Source organism: Portunus trituberculatus, chromosome 42, assembly GCF_017591435.1.
Source record: "Portunus trituberculatus isolate SZX2019 chromosome 42, ASM1759143v1, whole genome shotgun sequence".
Lineage (NCBI taxonomy): Eukaryota > Metazoa > Arthropoda > Malacostraca > Decapoda > Portunidae > Portunus > Portunus trituberculatus.
In genome coordinates, this window is record NC_059296.1 from 1,478,736 (window position 1) to 1,499,042 (window position 20,307).

Genomic DNA, 20,307 nt, shown 5'->3' on the forward strand with positions numbered 1-20,307 from the left:
ATAAATTTTTCTTGTGACTAGATTATAATACTAATATTTTTAAGGAATGTTAAAGGTAATTTTTAGAAAATTCCTCATAATAATGCCACTTAATGGCTGTGCACTCTCACGTAACATTTATTGTTTTGTTCTCATATTATATCAACCTGTTGAGAGGTTCCCAGTGATATTCTTTACAACTCTTGACAGAGTGAGTGTCTCCTGCTATCGTAATATACATGGAAAAAGACAATAATTATTACGTTAAGTAAATTAAGATTAAAATCTGTTTGGCAACTTTACTCTGCGTGGTTATAGGCAAAAAACAAGTGAACCATAACCTACAAAAACTTAGCCTGTTTCTTGTTGGCATAAAAGGAGAAAATGTTAACGAACTTTATTTAGAACTATTGAAGTTTTAGTCAGTACATACTGTATACAGCCAAAATTATAGATGCCTTATTATATGAAAAAACCTGCTTATAAAGAAAAATATTTAGTTGGATTAAAGAAGAACTTCTTATTGAAGCCATAATTAGTGAGCTGTGGAACCGCATCTGGAGCTGCAGTGGCATACTCCTTCAAAAACTCCCGATACAGCTCAATGAGCTCCTTGGTGGCAGCGTGGCGCGCCACGACGCTGCACAGAGCCCCGATGAAGGGAGTGCCCTCCTCGGAGAAGGCGTGCCAGGTGAAGCCTCCACTACTTGAGTCGAGGCACATCACGTCCCGCAGCGGCTCATCCACTCGGCCACATAACTCTCCATGAGTCTTTCCTCGGCCGCTCTCTTGCTCTTGGTGGCCACGACACAAGTCCCAGATGAACAGCTTGGGTTTGTTCTTCAAGTAAGGGCACTGAGAGTCCTTAAAGAAGTCCAACACCCATTGAATGTCGATGGTCTGCATGTCGCTGGTAAGAAAGTGACGACGAGGCTCTCCATGGCTGGAAATGATGAATACAGCACACCCAGCTCTTTTCAGCAGCTCCATGTCTCTGACCTTGGCCAGCTGCTGCCGCGTTTGGCCAGCCGTGAGGGAGAAGTGGGCATGACCTCTGTAGCCCATCTTACTGAACGTGTTAGCCAGATTGTGGGCGTCTGTCTGCGAGCCTTGCAGGTGAAGGTCTGGACGGTCGTGGAAGGAGCCATAGCTGAGGATGCAGACGTAGCCTCGAGGAGTTGCATCCATCCTGTACACGTCTGTCCCGCGGGTCATCGATGGGGACAAGCATGCAGGCAAGGCGAGAGTTCCGGCCTGTTCAGGGTAAAGGTTACACTGTATACAACTGAGTCTATTTTTAATGAAGCACATATGCGTGATTTTCACATTGAAATATAATGCACCTATTTCCTTCGTTTATATGACATTGACGTGATATGCTTCCAATTTACTTTTGTCAACAAGAAAAAGGCACCAGCAAATTCTGATCAATATTTCACTCGCTACTCACTGGTATGCGATTAAAGGGAGTGGAGTTTTGTGTGGCAGGGCAAGCTTCTGCTTTACGCTCCGTTGACGTTCGACGCTGAAATACAAGTTTTCTTATTAGTTATCACGGAATCTATCATCAAGAATGTGTCCTTCATGTCTCGTGTTCGTTCTTCGCTCATGTATGTATTAGTAGTATATATTAGCTTGCAATGTTTAGTTCTACTCCTTTTCTTTTTTTTCTTTTCTTTTTCTTTTTTTCTAAGTTAGAATGACGATGACATATTAAGACTTACCTCGGCGTCAATCATTCGGTGTATGGAGTCGTGTTGAATGACGCGCGCTAGATGGCGAAATGAGGTGATGTTAAGTTCACGGGCCAGCGCCCCACCTGTCGTACCCCGCACCGGCTGGTCAACATCAGCTCCAACGCTTAGCAAGGAACGGACTCTTGCTACGTCCTCTTTCAGAACAGCATCCAACAGATGATCGACGAGCTGAACAGCACAGGTGATTGTGTATAATTCAAGATGATCATTATTTCGTTAAACTTTGATTTAAAGAATTATTATCAAATAAGGTATCTTGTTATTTTAGTCAGTACCAGAACGTACCCAATGTGTGTATGTGTTGCCAGTGGGATCACGTTTGTCAGGATTTATATGTGGATCACTGAGTAGGATGTGCAACACCTGAGTGTGACCTTTCATGGCAGCCAGGTGAGCTGGAGTGTGGCCGTCACGGTTCACAACATTAGGGCTGATGAACTGCAGGAGGAACAGGACAATGGATGGTTGGTTATTTTCTGCGGCTACGTGTAGCAGAGTGCATTCCCTTCCACCTTTTGTTAGGCACGGACCAGTGTGGTGCACAAGCTGCTCCACGCGTTCCAACTCTCCCTCTGCTACTGCACGAAATAATTCATCCTGCAAGAAACAAGTTACCAGTAATAAATGCATAGGAATAATCATTGTGATTGTCATCAAAGAAGCATCCAATCGCATGTACAAACCTTATTTTGTGAAATATAGGAAGTTGAGTGGTTCGGAGCTGTGTTGACAAATCTTTTTGAAAAAGCTCTTGTCCTCGGCTTTGTTGGTGAGGGGCAGACAGCAACAGCAATGATTTTGGCTCTCTTTGGCGTGGTCCTCGTGGACACACAATCGGGGGAAGCGCTGCGTGTCCTCCGCCTCCCAAAGGCACCAGATGTAGTACCACTTGGTTTCGCGTTGCACTGTGGTGACGTGGGCGTCGAATTGCTTTGTGACGTGTGATGTGTCCCGTTCGTTGATCTCCAGCTTTCATTGTCCTAAAAGGCAGAGAAAAAGGTGATAACTCATATTATCATAAACTTCGGTGTGTGTGTGTGTGTGTGTGTGTGCGCGCGCGCGCTCGCTCGAACGTTTGTTTACTCATATGCATGGACGTGCGTAGTGCACGTAAACACACACATAACACACACACAACGCAGAAAGATTAACTCAACAACAGTGAAAGTTTCGTCTATATGTTAGAATAATGGATTACCTGCCGAGGAGAAGACGGGGCCAGTGATACCTGCGTGATTGCTCGACCAAGATTGCTAAATGATTTTCTGTCAGGATTCATTCTGAAAAAAAAATAATAAAGAAAGAAATTCTAATGATAATAATAATTATTATTATTATTATTATTATTATTACTATTATAATAACAATAATAATAATTATTATTATTATTGTTATTATTACTGTTATTATCATTATAGCATATAATACTTCTATCTATTGTATCCATAATCTGAAATTAATGAAACTGCTTTTATGATGCTATATCCATCTTTTGGAGCATAGCTAATATTTGTTTCAAGGTGACTTGTCATTTTCAAAGTATTTTCTCTACACTGAGGACGAGGCTACGTACTTCAGAAGTTTGTGAAATTCAGTAAAGAATGAAGAGTCGAAGCTGGGACTGAGGCGGAACCTGTGGATCCTGATGAGATGGGCAAGAACATTGCAGGCGTCGTCCGACACTGAGACGTTGTTATTCCAGACGAGGTGGATCAGCGTGGGTAGGCAGGGCCTCAGAGTACTCAGAGGTGGGTATGGATTCCTGCACCCACATAAATTCCGTAGAAGAGCAGAAGCGTTTGGCAGCACTTCATCCTTCGCGAGCAACCTGTTTCACAAATGTTATATGAAATCATCTAATAATTATGTTTAAGTTGAGGGACACCTAAGCATTAAATGATCATCATACATCGTGTGAAAATTTGTACTCACGACAACAGAGGCTTGAAGACATTTTGGGCAATCTGCTCAAAGACACCTGGCAACGTGACGATGTTTGCCAGACAGTGAGCTGCCAATTCTCTAATCTCGGAGTTGTCGCAGTTTATAAGACTGATCATAGGAGCCACGACGCCGGCATCAAACACAGCCTTACAAATTTTGTCATCGCCGCCTGATATATTACCCAGCACCCACGCCGCCTCTTTCTGCAACGACATAAGAATAACGTGTCACAGGCTTAATGCGGGATATTCTGGTTTTTGCCAATGCATCTAATACCATTGAATTCTCAAGAGTTCACCACCATCCCTTTGATGAAAATCCTTAGCTATCCCCGCGGCAAGCAATACTGACTCACCTGCACCTCCAAGCAGCTATCCTTCTGCAAAATATGTATAAACTTTGGGACACAACCCGCGCTCTCAATTTCCTGGCAGATTTCCTCAAAGGGTGGATCCTGTACGCAGTTCACCAGGTGACGGAAGTACCGTGTCACCTCGAGTGGATTGTGGATTGTATCAGCCATTAAGTGTTCTCTCATTCGAGTCCTGGTCTCTTTGGTGGCGTCCACACCCTTACACTGGACCTGAATCAACAACAACAGTGTCAAATACGGCAAACTCCGAGTGTGTAGTCGTGCAATACTAATTGTGATATTCAGATTTACATGACGGATGTATTTTATTTATCATTTTAATACGAGTTAAGAGTTGTAACTATATCCTCGTATTCCTGCCTTAGAGAACTGATACATCATGATGGTATTTTAATAGTGTTTCCATGAATTACGAATACACGTAAGCATCAGTGACTTACCTTACTCATGTCCAGTGCTTAATGTGCAGACTGTCTCGACGACCTGCAATGGAAAAACGTTCCATCTTTACCTGAAGTGCAGCATAATTCACTTTAGTCACCCCATCGCCACTCTCTCTCTCTCTCTCTCTCTCTCTCTCTCTCTCTCTCTCTCTCTCTCTCTCTCTCTCTCTCTCTCTCTCTCAACTTTTTTTTTTAATGTCTTTCAAGCAGAACTTTCAATAATGTAGTTGGAAGAGGAGTAGTGTCATAGGTTCGCTATTATATTATATATAAAGAATTGTTGCGGTGAGATTGCACACGTTACTTCACTGTTTGTGTCCTTTATAAGGTGAGCAGCTGCTGACCTGTGGCTAACACACTGTAGAGGTGAAGAGGATTTAACCGCAGGAACGCGCCGTAATGCAGTAGTTACTGACGTGAAAGGTAGTCAGTAAGTTTACTGAAACTAGTTGCTTCCACCGTCTCGTCGTGTTGTGCTGTCACAACGCGAATCAGACTGCCAGGAGAGGCTGCCAAGCGTCGCTATATAAGCAACAGCAGACTACGGAGAGGAGGCGGAGCTATCGGGGCTATCTCACATGCTCAAACTTGTGGCTGCAACACATGCTCTTAACATGTTTCTGCGGGCTGACTGTGACGTAGCGCCCGCTCTCTCTCTCTCTCTCTCTCTCTCTCTCTCTCTCTCTCTCTCTCTCTCTCTCTAAGAACTTCGAAACAAATACTTTTTTTTTCATTAATTAATGAAGGTTGTTAATTTTCTGAACACAAGCTATTCAGAATAAGGTTAGTTTTCATCATTTTGACTTGTTGCTGTTTTGTGCGTATTACTTGTTTGATCAGTTTCAAAAGTTTATATATATATATATATATATATATATATATATATATATATATATATATATATATATATATATATATATATATATATATATCTGTGTGTGTGTGTGTGTGTGTGTGTGTGTGTGTGTGTGTGTGTGTGTGAATGTTCAAGCACTGAAATGGTAGACGCACACGTTGCTTTATTTCAACACTTTTAAGACTTGCACACATTGCAGATACGCATTAGCTTGGTCTTTTTGGGAAGATTTAATCAAAATCTTTCACGATGACCCCTTTGAGCGTCAATTCAGCACACCTCTCGCAGTGGCCTCCTTATTTTTAAAACACAATTTTGGCGATTCATTTCTTATTTCCATTGAAGCACTGTCCACTTCCTCCACGGCCTCTCATCACCGACGCCCCTGTAATTATGTGTATACTGCAGTAGTCAATGACAATGACGCAGAGGTGTCATGCTCAGAAACACTCCTCTCTTTCAAACCATTTTGAAGATTTCGGGTTTCTTTTCTTTGATAACACATTCTGTGATGGAAGAATACGACTCGTGAAGTATTGCTTACTGCCAAGATTGCGCTAAAATAGTTTATCAGGTTCTTTATAAACACGTACAAGTATGATGTTGTAACGTTACAGGCGTATTCCAGCCATATTACAGTTTATCTTATTTGAAAATTGTGACAATTTCAAAATTTTGCCAAAAATTGTATAAGACCTAAATAAAAAATGTGTGATCACAGATTTGTTAAGTACTATATCTCAGAGAATCAAATGTTTAAGGAAAGAAATTGTAATAAAAAAAAAAACTAGTTGTAATTTCCATATCTGAAAATTTTTACTTTTTTCAAAATTTGCCTCTTATAAGGCTTAAATAAAATTGAGCAGAGGGGGGATGATGCTCATGTCCGCTCCGCCACTTAAGCCTGCTATCGAGTGCAAAAGTGTCCAATAAATTGGTTAATAGTGAAAATTTACCTGGAACAGCGCGAGTCATTCCTTTTTCTACATAACCAAAGGAAACGTGAAATTTGCAGTATTTACTTTGAAACTGAAGGTGTAGGATACTTCCTTATCGTGCGAATCAGGGGTACTCAGAGTCTCAAATGTCCTATATATAATATTATGTTATGAGACTACTGATGAAGTGTTTTGTACGCTTCTAATGACAACTTATGATAGTGCTTTCTCTGGCTGGGAAATCAGCCCCACTTAGCTTTTTACGCTTTCTACTTAGAATAAGCTGTATTTTTGGTCTGGCAGTATCTGCAGTCTCGTGTTACACCCAATATTATATTGTGTGTTATGAAACTATTCCTTAATAAAGGGTGTTTTGCTGTTATTTAATTCTTAACAGTGGAATTCGATATCATTCTGTCGTAAAATTTTGACATGAAGTAGCTAGCTGCTCTGGTGGTCAACAACGATGCTTGTATGATGACAACGTATGTACCTCCTCGCGCACATATCAGGTCAGGGGTGGACATCCGTCATGGTCGGTGACTATATATATATATATATATATATATATATATATATATATATATATATATATATATATATATATATATATATATATATATATATATATCTCTCTCTCTCTCTCTCTCTCTCTCTCTCTCTCTCTCTCTCTCTCTCTCTCTCACAAGGGCTCCTCATGGAGATATTTTGATGATTTTTACTGCCAAAGACGTACTCTTCCTCAAAATCGGTATATTGAATGGTATACTAAACACGATATTCTATAAGTTTTTGTAGCTGTTGATCAACAATATGAAAGAAAAATTACAAGATAAGGCACCAATACATATATTTTATCACTAATAACATTGTACATCTCTTGACATGGCTTACACAACATATCTCATCTTCTGGGACGTAAATACGTTATATCATTATTTAATGTAAAGAAGCATTGCACATTGTAGCCAGGTATGCATGATTACTATTATATGCATTGTAAAAGAGCTCTATAATATTTTTGTAAGCAGCTACATATAATCAGGAAAAAAAGAAAAAAAAACATTTATATGTTCAAACTTCAAATAAAAGATATGAAGGTCTTTATGATATGTTAGCTTAATCCAGAAAACTATAAAGAAGTAATTAATTGTTGTAGTTAAATATAAAACTTCTTATTGAAGCCATAATTAGTGAGCTGTGGAACCGCATCTGGAGCTGCAGTGGCATACTCCTTCAAAAACTCCCGATACAGCTCAATGAGCTCCTTGGTGGCAGCGTGGCGCGCCACGACGCTGCACAGAGCCCCGATGAAGGGAGTGCCCTCCTCGGAGAAGGCGTGCCAGGTGAAGCCTCCACTACTTGAGTCGAGGCACATCACGTCCCGCAGCGGCTCATCCACTCGGCCACATAACTCTCTATGAGTCTTTCCTCGGCCGCTCTCTTGCTCTTGGTGGCCACGACACAAGTCCCAGATGAACAGCTTGGGTTTGTTCTTCAAGTAAGGGCACTGAGAGTCCTTAAAGAAGTCCAACACCCATTGAATGTCGATGGTCTGCATGTCGCTGGTAAGAAAGTGACGGCGAGGCTCTCCATGGCTGGAAATGATGAATACAGCACACCCAGCTCTTTTCAGCAGCTCCATGTCTCTGACCTTGGCCAGCTGCTGCCGCGTTTGGCCAGCCGTGAGGGAGAAGTGGGCATGACCTCTGTAGCCCATCTTACTGAACGTGTTAGCCAGATTGTGGGCGTCTGTCTGCGAGCCTTGCAGGTGAAGGTCTGGACGGTCGTGGAAGGAGCCATAACTGAGGATGCAGACGTAGCCTCGAAGAGTTGCGTCCATCCTGTACACGTCTGGCCCACGGGCCACTGCTACGGACGTATCTACCAGCTGCATGAATTCATTATCCTGAAAAATGAAACATTCACATTTTGAATGTATTAAAACCTAATGAGTATTGTCTTGTACCATAAACATCATGTTTTGACAGTTTGGTTTATATCATTTTTTTTTTCATTGCTCACCATGTCATTGATTTTCTTTGGAAACAGCAGTTCTGGCAATGCCTTGTTCACATCGTCATCCTCCACACTTTTAAGATCATCTTCAACAGATTTCTGTAGTGGAAAAAAGTTAATACAGTTTTGTAAATGAGCTATTCAGAGGAACTTCTTAATTAAACACAAATTTAGTTGAACACTAAATCGTCCGTATTAGTTAAGAAATGCTTCTTTACCAATGCTTTATCATCTCAGATAAATATGTAAGCTCAAAATAACTGAAGCTTCTTTCATCAGACATTAATGAGGAGCTGTGCACTCCCTCTAAACCAAACTGACCATTTCAAACAGAAAATACTCGTAGCATATGCCTGCGCACAAATATTCAGGTTTCATTTTTTTTTTTTTTTTTTTTTTTTTTTTTTTGCCTTAAGATTTAAAGCGAAACATTACTTGCAGATCACCATCATGCAAGTGTTTTAAGTCATTTTCATTGTCAGTGTACTCACTCTTTTGAATAAGGGTAGTACATTATCTCGTTGCAGTGCATGTGCTAACTGACGTGCAGTGGTGATTTCCATGTTTCTGTCTGCAAACCAATCGTCTGGAGGTTTTGCAGAGTGGTCTGGATCCGCGCCAAGACGAAGTAATTCCTGGATTCTTGCGCGGTTGTCCCCTACCACTGCTTCCAGTAGCGGCAGTGTCAGCTGGTAAGGGAACATCTTATCTTAATTTCAACGACTTAATACTGAAGCCATCTTAATAGAATTTATCATTATAATTATTATTATTATTATTATTATTATTATTATTATTATTATTATTATTATTATTATTATTATTATTATTATTATTATTATTACTACTACTACTACTACTACTACTACTACTACTACTACTACTACTATTACTACTACTACTACTACTACTACTACTACTACTACTACTACTACTACTACTACTACTACTACTACTACTACTACTACTACTACTACTACTACTACTACTACTACTACTACTACTACTACTACTACTACTACTACTACTACTACCGCCACCTTCATCGTCATCATTATACAGATATAATATTTCAAATCCCATAATGATGTTATGATTAGGATTAAGATTATATTTTTTTTACAATTAAAAAAAATCATATTAGCATTGTTAAAAGAATCCATGAAATCTTGAAGGAAAGGATTGCTATGTTTAGAATTTGATTAGGATAAATAATATCAAAACTTACCCAATTTTTGTAGGTGTTGTTAAAAAGGTCCCGTTTGTTAGGATCCACTTCAGAGTCAGCCAACAAAAGCCTGAGAATCTGAGTATAACCCTTCCTGGCCGCCAAGTGCCCTGGTGTACTGCCTTCCTTGTTCACAACATTGGGACTTATATACTTGAGGAAAAAAAGCACCATATCCACTTGTCGGTGATTCACTGCTTCATGAAGGAGTGTACAATGAGTGTCTTTCCGCCTGACTGCAGGACCAGTGTCTTGCATCAATTCCTGCACTTTCTCGAAGTCTCCTGACTCTACAGCCTCGAATATTTCCATCTGAAACAGATACATGACACATCAAAATATAGTTAATGTAAAACCAACTCTTTACTTTCCCGTCTATGCTTATCTAGGGAGGGAATGCTGATGCAATAAGAATTTTAACAAAATTCTACTACAGCTTGAAATTTTATTTTCATTGTGTGTTGATGATGAAAGCCTGAAAGTGTAAATAATAATGAATTCGTACCCTTGCACTAGCCACATGATGAAGATCGTGATTTGGTGAGCGGTGAGCCAATCTTCTTGTCACAGCGCGGGTGACTATACTCTTGCGACATGCAGTTTTGTGTGAAGTTGAGAATTCTAGAATTGATTTTCCATGGATTTTTCTTAATATAGCATTTAGAGTTTCTGTTGGATCAGTTGCAATTTTTTTCCGTTGTTGAGAATTATCAATAGTTATTTCCTCTACCGAACATTCACTATGTTTCCTCTTCACACCTGATGGTGGAGTAGTGGCGGTAACTTCCTGGAAACCACCTGCTTCCACAGTACATGTTATATCCACTTGTATATTCACTGTTTCACTTTGAGGAGGTGGTGTTCGTGTCTTATCATTTGGGTGAAAGTATTGAGAAGATGATACTTTACACCAGACATTGCTAGCTTTATCTTTAGAATGCAAAGTGATGGCCCTGTTGTCTACCAACTGGAGACTTTTGAAGTCGGGCAAATATGGATTCCTAGGTCCTACTAATGAAGGTCCCTCATTAGTGGTTAAACTTTTAGACATTGTTATTGAAAGTTCTTTGATAGGGGATGGACTCCTGGACCTCTGAAATGAAGGCTCCTCGGTAAGGGGGGGACTCTTGGATCCCCAAGTTGAAAGTTTCTCAATATGCGATAGACTCTTTGAACCCTGAGTTATTTGTCCCTCAGTAAGGGATAAACTTCTGGATACTCTTAGTGAAAGTTTCCCAGCAGGAGATGAACTCCTGGATCTCTGAAGTGAAGGTCTTTCATCAGGCATTGTACTCATGCACCTCTGATGCGAAGATTCTTTGAGGAGGGATTGCCTCTTTGATTCCTGAAGTGAAGATTCCTTAACAGGAGATAGACTCCGTGATCTACCAAGTATGGCCACCTTAACAGTTGATGAACTCTTTGATACTCTATTTGAAGGTCCCTTGGCAGGAAGTGGACTCTTAGATCCCCAAAGTGCAGGAGATAAAATCTTGGATCCCCATGGTGAAAGTCGTTCACTAGGAGATGGGTTCCTAGATTCCTTATGGGAAGTTCCCTTGACTGGGGATGAACTTCTAAATTCCTTATTTGAAGATCCCTTGACGGAGGATGGACTTCTAGGTTCCATAGGAAGAGATTCCTTGGCAAGGGATGGACTCTTATATTCCTTAGGTGAAAATCCCTCGACTGGGGATGGACCCCTAGAATCCATAAGGAAAGATTCTGTGGCAGGGGATGGACTCCTAGATTTCCTAGGTGAAAATCCCTGAGCATGGGATGGACTCTTTGATCCTTGAGGTGTTGGTCCCTCAACCGAGGATGAATTCCTAGACAGTGAGAGTCCTTCAGCCGGGGATAAGCTCTTGGGTTCCTGAGGCAAAAGAATTTTATCAGGGAATGGATTTCTGAATTCATGAAATAAAAGTCCCTCAGCAAGGGATGGACTTCTAGATCCCCGAGGCAAAAGTCCCTCAGCAGGGGATGGACTTCTAGATCCCCGAGGCAAAAATCCCTCAGCAGGGGATGGACTTCTAGATCCCTGAGGCGAAAGTCCCTCAGTAGGGGATGGACTTCTAGTTCCCTGAGGCAAAAGTCCCTCAACAGGGGATGGACTTCTAGATCCCTGAGGCAAAAGTCCCTCAGCAGGGGATGGACTTCTAGATCCCCGAGGCAAAAATCCCTCAGCAGGGGATGGACTTCTAGATCCCTGAGGCGAAAGTCCCTCAGCAGGGGATGGACTTCTAGTTCCCTGAGGCAAAAGTCCCTCAGCAGGGGATGGACTTCTAGATCCCCGAGGCAAAAATCCCTCAGCAGGGGATGGACTTCTAGATCCCTGAGGCGAAAGTCCCTCAGCAGGGGATGGACTTCTAGATCCCCGAGGCAAAAGTCCCTCAGCAGGGGTTGGACTTCTAGATCCCCGAGGTGAAAGTCCCTCAGCATGAGATGGACTTCTAGAACCTCGAGGTGAAAATCCCTCCACAAGAAGGAATGGACTCCTAGATTCCCAAAGTGAAATTTCCTTGGCAGGGTATGAACTCCTGGACCTTCGAGGTGAAAAGTCTTCAGCAAGGGATGGACTCCTGGATTTCCAAAGCAAAGATCCTTCACCAGGTGCACTTTTGGATCTCCATGATGAAGATCCCTCAATAGATGATGGGCTCCTAGATCCCTGAGGTGAAGATGCCTTGACAGACGATGGACTCTTCGATCCACAAGGTAAAGGTCCCTCAATAAGAGATGAACTGGATACTGTTTCTGTAAGTGTCTCGGCAAGGAATGGATTCCTGGTTTCCTCAAGTAAAGGTCCTTTAGCAAGGGATCTCTTGGGTGAAACTCCCTTGGCCACGGATGGACTGTTAGATCCCCAAGGTCCTTGAGCAGGGAATGAACTGTTTGATTCACAAGGTACAGATCTTTCATCAGGGGATGAACTCCTAGATTTACAAGATGAACGTTTCTCAGCAGGAGACAAACTCTTTGATCCACGAGGTGAAAATCCCTTGGTAGTGGACGGACTCTTTGGTTCTGTAGACATGAATTCCATTGTAGAATATTTCACTTCATTCTGAGGACTTGCAGAGAATCCCTCTGTCTCTGCAATGACAGAATCTGAATCCAAGGTAGATGTCATATTCTTCTGCAACAATGAAGTTGCTTCTGAGTTGTCAGCTTCCAAATCTGAACCATTGTCCTTATTTGTCAAAAGACTACATTGAGATTTTACATGACAACTATCTACAGATCTTAATGGCGAAGGAAGATCTTTCTGCAAGACACTTAGGTTTTTTTCATTACTTGCTGATGAAGAACTGCTTTTCTTGGAAATTAATTCAAGCTCTTCAATGAGTGACTTGCAGTCTTCAGTTTTTCCATACTCGAATCTCTTGTATTCTGAAATTGTAGATTTAGTACCACTTATGGACACACTGCTGAATTTTTCTGTCTCAGTATATGGAAGGGTCAGTGTACGTGTCCTTGTCAGAGTACATTTGGGTTCACTGGTATTTTTGTTAACTGATAAAATATTTTGTTTTTCCTTATTCTCTTCTGTTTTATTGTTGATAGAATTTTCCAAACACTTGTTTTCCGGAATAAGAGAATGACTTGATTCATTTTCACAATCTATCATAGCATTTGCAGCCTCTTTGGCCTGGCATGATTTCATATTGATATTCTCCACTGCACCATCTAGTACTAGTGAATCTTCTTTCACTGAAGAACATCCAGAGAAAGTGGTGGAAGATTTTTTTTCATTCAGCAATGATGCCCTGTGTTTTAAGTTATCGCAGTTCACTGAGGAAAAGCTTCCTGGATATGAATCACTGGAATACACCTGATTTGCATTTTCCTCATTAGGAGATATTGATGTTGAGTGTTGAGAGGAGGGATCATCAGACAAGCCAGTTGTGGAAGATTGCACCTGCTTGCATATCCTTGAACTGTCTGTGTTTATGGCCATTCCTCCTGGCATGTCCAACAATTCAAAAGAAAGAGAATACTTAAGTCCACCGCTGATAAGTTTGTCAACTGGGGATGGACTGCGTGAGTTGCATATTTGCCGCGAATTATTGAATTCAATCTGAGAGAGGCTGTGATTTTTTTCCTCAGCACCTCTGTCGTCTGAACACAAAAGTTCAGTTTTTTTGTTATTAATCGTGTTTGTTATTTTGTTAAAAAGGTTATTTCCGTCAGTTATAGAGGAATTCCTTTTATCTGTTTCATATGATGGAGAAAAGTTTTGTGATTGTGGTATATTTCCTTTTTCCACTTCAGGTAATGAGGATTTAGTTTCCTTAAACCCCTCCATTTCAGATTCGTATGTCTGCCTCTTTTCAACCGTTTCGAGAACTTTCTTCTCTTCAAATTCATCTAAGGCAGGAGTGAACGTATGGCGTAATCTATTTTCATGCATTTCGATAATTTCCACAGAATCATGTGGCAAGGGTGAATCATTTACCTGTACTGTACTGACGTCCGCTGCAGCAATTTTTGATTGAGATGTCAAAGTTCTAGGCAAGTTGTTTACTTTATCAGTTTCTAAAGTACTTGCGTGCAGGTTTTCTGCTTGATCAGCATTATACTTTGATGAACTGATTGCATCTACGTCATTCATTCTATCTTCTTCAGACTGTGGCAGTGAAATTTTCTGAAGCGTTCCACTTTTTTCTTCCATTTTGGAGACAGATGTATTAGCTTTGTTTCGTATTCCCTCTGATTTATTGTGTTCATAATTCAGAAAAGAATTATTTATCAGTTTTTGCTCTTCATCCACTTGAAAAATGGATGGTAATGTTTGTTCTTCACTCTTTTTCTGCGTATCAATTACACTTTTTTGCCACACTCCAGGATGTTCGTTCATTCTACTAGTTTCTGACACAGATAGGGAGCTTTTTGATGACATTTCATTACTATTCTGCAAACTGGATGTAATGTTTCTTTCTGCTTTTGATTCTTGAGCAGGAGATGTACTTCTTCCCAGCACTTCATCAACACCAGTAGACCGAAGGCAGGGATTGTTGATTTCTCTTTGGGGACAAATGCTTGACACCCTTTGTGTTTGGGAAGCTGAGAGTGTCATTTTGGAGACACATGAATAGGAATCGCACTGTTTTGTATTTGGGGAAACTTGTGATTCTGTACTTTGAGTTGGCCCTGTAACACATGTCAGTGTTTTCCAGTTTCCCTCTCTTTTATAGCGGTATGGCCCAAATTTCTTAGACCTTCTTCTTTTCCTGGTTCTTTTCCGTTTCGGTCGGTATGTATCGATAAAAACTGGCCAGCAGTTGACGTCTGTTAACGGAGGCTGTCCCTGAACATCAGATTCAGATTGCTCTTGGGTGGCGTAAGGCAAGATTTTCAGTTGTGATGGACTCCACGACCATCTGCCACAATTTTTGTGTTGAACACTCGTTATGGGGCTCCACGACCATCCACTATGGAGGTGGTGACTAGACATGCCAGACTGGTATGGGCTCCACGACCAAACGTTTCCGTTTGGCTGAACCTTCTCCCCTTGCATCGGACTCCGGGACCAGTCTTCGTTGCCTTCCTCCTTGCCCCCATCCACTTGCCCCTCAGTAGTGTTGTCAGGTATGTCTTCTATTACACTCACCTGAAATAAAAGGGAAATGTCAAGACCAACTCATTGCTGTATATCAAAATGCGTGAAGCAACTAATTACAAAAGAAAGGTGAATCACATGTACTACTTTAGAACTGTCACTAATAAAATATCTTTATAAGATTTTTAAGAATTATTATGACATATCTCCTGTTGTCATCTGTCATATCCACAAAAAAAAATATTATATATATATATATATATATATATATATATATATATATATATATATATATATATATATATATATATATATATATATATATATATATATATATATATATATATATATATATATATATATATATATATATATATATATATATATATATATATATATATATATATATATATATATATATATATATATATATATATATATATATATATATATATATATATATATATATATATATATATATATATATATATATATATATATATATATATATATATATATATATATATATATATATATATATATATATATATATATATATATATATATATATATATATATATATATATATATATATATATATATATATATATATATATATATATATATATATATATATATATATATATATATATATATATATATATATATATATATATATATATATATATATATATATATATATATATATATATATATATATATATATATATATATATATATATATATATATATATATATATATATATATATATATATATATATATATATATATATATATATATATATATATATATATATATATATATATATATATATATATATATATATATATATATATATATATATATATATATATATATATATATATATATATATATATATATATATATATATATATATATATATATATATATATATATATATATATATATATATATATATATATATATATATATATATATATATATATATATATATATATATATATATATATATATATATATATATATATATATATATATATATATATATATATATATATATATATATATATATATATATATATATATATATATATATATATATATATATATATATATATATATATATATATATATATATATATATATATATATATATATATATATATATATATATATATATATATATATATATATATATATATATATATATATATATATATATATATATATATATATATATATATATATATATATATATATATATATATATATATATATATATATATATATATATATATATATATATATATATATATATATATATATATATATATATATATATATATATATATATATATATATATATATATATATATATATATATATATATATATATATATATATATATATATATATATATATATATATATATATATATATATATATATATATATATATATATATATATATATTCATAATTTGTCAATAAGAATTTTTCTTATATGTTTGTTTTGAACGAACTTTATTTAGTAATAACAGTGAGCATGCATTGCCCTCTTCCCATACTCCCTTATGATACTAATTCACCTCTCCGCATACTTCAAATATTTACCCCAGATTTCTTTTATTTTTTATGTCTACATAACTGCTTAATATAACTACGTGTGTTAAATGTTAGTGATATCTGACTAGCACACCTTCATGGGCATGTATGCTGGTGAGCCCCGAAGCTGATGAGCAAGAAAAAAAATCAATCGAATAGACATCCAGACAACTAATAAAGAGAACTAAGTGATATGATCACGTGTCATCAAGGTGAAGGTTTATACAGCAGTAATTTTAACGGTAACTTTCACTTTCGCCTCCACACTGACGCACCTGCTCCGCCGCCTCTCGCTGTCTGTTCATCTTCCTTCCCTGTAGAGTTGCTTTTGCTTTCTTGCGAAAAGCACCTGAAATGTAGAAAAAAAAATTGCGTAATAATGTTTTAGAGATGGAGGTCACTCCTTACACGTTTAAATGCTTCCCGCAGGCAAGACCAAAAAATGTGTGGGCCTCCCACGTCTCATTCAGGCCCTGACCTCCCATGCCACGCCTGGGATGTCAGAACCTTGGGCTGCTCGCTTTGCATGTCACTGGAGAACGTATGCTTGATTTCACTTCAGCCCAATGGAATCTAGGATGATGTTTCTACTGAGACACAATATTCATAATCAAGTATATATACTCCTTCCATCCTTTATGTAAATTATTATAGTTCATGCAGTATATCTAGTCAGCTGCATCTCTCTCTCTCTCTCTCTCTCTCTCTCTCTCTCTCTCTCTCTCTCTCTCTCTCTCTCTCTCTCTCTCTCTCTCTTGTATGTTTCGTTAAAGTCTCAGGTGACATGCCGTAAGCCTGAACACTCTGCCCAAGTCCCATGTCATACCATAAACTTGTAAATTTCCATCAATTGTTATAAAGATCAATACTAAGATTAATAATCATCTTACAAAGAAGTCTTCTGAATACGTTTCCAAAAGATGATTGTGGTCCGTTGCGGCACAGAAAGGCACAAACAGGAGACACGAGGAGTCAACGAAGTTTCAATTTGGGAAATCGTTTTACTTTCAAATATTATTTTACATATTTACACCAGTTTTCTAATTACTCGTTCATTACATGTTAAGCGGGCAATCTTTATCGACTTTGCAAAGAACGTTTCACTCTTACAAGACGAACGCCGATTTCTTCATTCAAAGGCTGTCCGTAACATTATAGAGAAGCACTGAGATGATGAAGAGCGGGCCGTGGCACCACAACACTTTTTTTTTCTATCCAGCCAATCGACCTTCCACTGTTATCTTACATTCTTTTACTGTACTGCAACATAGAAAAAATAAATGAAAGTTTCCTACACACTAAATACACACTGCTCTCATCACAGGTGTTTATATGAGTTAACTACACAGCGCTCACTATCGGTCCATTGAGCGCGCCTGGTTGTGGTGGCTGGTCTGGCTGGGTGGCAGATGATGTGAGTCAAGGTGAATTCTGGGAATGATGTCAGTGCTGAGCAGCACTGCCTCCTTTGATCTCACGAAGGGATTCCGGAACAACCAGACAGTAGGTACACTATGTCATTTTACAATGTGTACAAGTTAATTTTCAAATATTGAAATTCATGTTTTCAGCGTTTATCACACTTGTAACTCAGAGAGATTTGAATACACATTCACGCTCAGTAACACACATCTGCGCACGTACGTACCGATTAAAAACTTAAAGAATTAAAAGTTCTCTGGAAATAATATGCTTTGAGTTCAGCAGACGCGAGCACAGACTGCAGTGCACTAGCTCTTGTCGGTGCGAGCGTTAACACAACACTGACAGGAGCGACGGCTGGCCATGCAAGGTAATAGCGGCCGCTCCCCGTGCCTGTCCCCCCACGTATCTCCCACACGCTCAACACGCTGAGACAGGCACCCGAGATACAGCCACCTGCCTGCACCAGCCTGCCAACGCAGACGTCACACCCTCTACCTGTCTCTCCGATGGTGAACATACTGAGTAAAACTAGAGCAATCGTGTTGTTACCTACTGTTAATTATTCGTTAATGTACATGCTTAATTTTTTTTTTTTTTTCATTATGAATATGAACTTATAGAATTTTCTTTTGTTATAAAGGAAATGATATTTTGGGTCTATCAGACAGTATATGAAAGTATTTGAAGTTTTCCGTCCCGAAGTTGTTTAAATCTATTAGATTGAAACCATTCATGAACAGGAGACAATTCTTGTTGATGTTGTTATTGTTGTTATTGTTGTTCTTGTTCTCGTTATAAGCAACACACATACATACGTCCACCACTAGCAGGGCAAGATACAGCAGAACTCACCTACTTCAATAAATTATTTTGTGTTCTCTCAGTGCACGTGTTAATTGGACAGGCTGCTTCAGTAGGGCGTCCTTATTTATTGAATCCGGATAAGAAACTAACACATGCTGTTTTCTTCGTGTGCTACCAGTATAGGAGGCGGTAAGCAGTTAGCCGCACCCACGTGTGCATGACATCATATGTATAGGTGTGCCGCAAGCTAGCTCTCTACTCACCTTGCTTCAGGAGCAGCCTAAGCCTTGTCTTGATTCATGTTCCCTGCTTCTATCTCCGCTTCAATTTGCAAGGCTTATTGAGTGATAGACTAATAGCACCAACGGAAGTACTAAGTTGTTACAAAACTGCTCCACGCGTGCGCGCCGTTGTTGAATCGCTCGCTAATAGAATAGAAACAATACAAAGCATTCCTTCGTTTGTGTATGCATGTGTTTACTTATCATCTTTTACTCCCGTGTCGTAACTGACGTCTCGATGCGTATCATCTCCTTATGTGTTTTCTGATCGAACCTATCTTTCATTCTTGCACATTGGAATATACAGGTAAAAATAGCATTGGTATATGATTTAATAGCAGTAGCAGCAGCAGCTGATGTAGTAATAGTGGTGCTCATCTAAAGAGAGTAACTTGGACAATGTGGTCAGTGTTTTGGACATAAGTATACATTACATATATAACTCAGTCAATACGGCCTCCTGCAGGTTCCCCTCATCTACATTCCTATTGCAGTTGGTGACATCACCGGCCCTGCCCCGCTCGCTAGTGTGTGAGGGCGTCCGCAGCTGTGCCCACTTTCCATCCAGCCGACCAGTTGGGTGAGGTCATATTCGAAGTATTTGTCTTTAAATCAATTCTTGTTCACTTTAATCCCAACACTGGTAATGATATATATATATATATATATATATATATATATATATATATATATATATATATATATATATATATATATATATATATATATATATATATATATATATATATATATTTTTTTTTTTTTTTTTTTTTTTTTTTTTTTACTTTATTTCTTTTCTCTATGCATAATTTTGTGCGTTCTCTTATTGTATTTTGTTTGTTTTATTTATTTATTTATTTTTATTTATTTGTTTGTTTATTTTATTTATTTATTTATTATTATTTTTAATTTTTATTATTTATTTATTTATTTATTTTATTTTATTTTATTTTTTTTTTTTTTTTTGTGTGTGTGTGAGTATGTGTGTGTTATTCTTCAAATTCATCTTCACTGTATGTTATCACCTTGCTGGAGGCAGTCAAATCAGCAATAATCTTTGTGATGTGGAGGGCCCTTTACGTTGTGCTT

General features: G+C 38.0%; 1 protein-coding gene across 1 annotated transcript; it reads right to left on the reverse strand.

Moving 5' to 3' along the window:
• Nucleotides 1-119: 119 nt before the first annotated feature.
• Nucleotides 120-18,546, reverse strand: LOC123517729. The gene is made up of 16 exons (XM_045278135.1): nt 18,357-18,546; nt 16,984-17,057; nt 10,043-15,151; nt 9,538-9,849; nt 8,801-8,998; nt 8,316-8,408; nt 7,456-8,199; nt 4,036-4,263; nt 3,669-3,883; nt 3,310-3,564; nt 2,935-3,016; nt 2,420-2,716; nt 2,022-2,333; nt 1,704-1,904; nt 1,430-1,504; nt 120-1,233 (listed from the first exon to the last, which is right to left on the reverse strand). The coding sequence occupies exons 2-16, from the start codon at nt 17,011-17,013 to the stop codon at nt 460-462; spliced, it is 8,925 nt and encodes a 2,974-aa protein (XP_045134070.1). The 5' UTR covers nt 17,014-17,057; nt 18,357-18,546; the 3' UTR covers nt 120-459.
• Between the last annotated feature and the right edge of the window lie 1,761 nt (nt 18,547-20,307).

What these genes read in the sequence shown, in the direction of transcription:
- LOC123517729 (XM_045278135.1), bottom strand. Translation starts at nt 17,013, where the DNA reads ATGAACAGACAGCGAGAGGCGGCGGAGCAG. An exon ending in GTCTTCAAGCCTCTGTTGTC is followed by an intron (nt 3,565 to 3,668) that starts GTGAGTACAAAT and finishes TTTGTGAAACAG; the next exon opens with GTTGCTCGCGAAGGATGAAG. An exon ending in ACCGAATGATTGACGCCGAG is followed by an intron (nt 1,505 to 1,703) that starts GTAAGTCTTAAT and finishes CTTGTATTTCAG; the next exon opens with CGTCGAACGTCAACGGAGCG.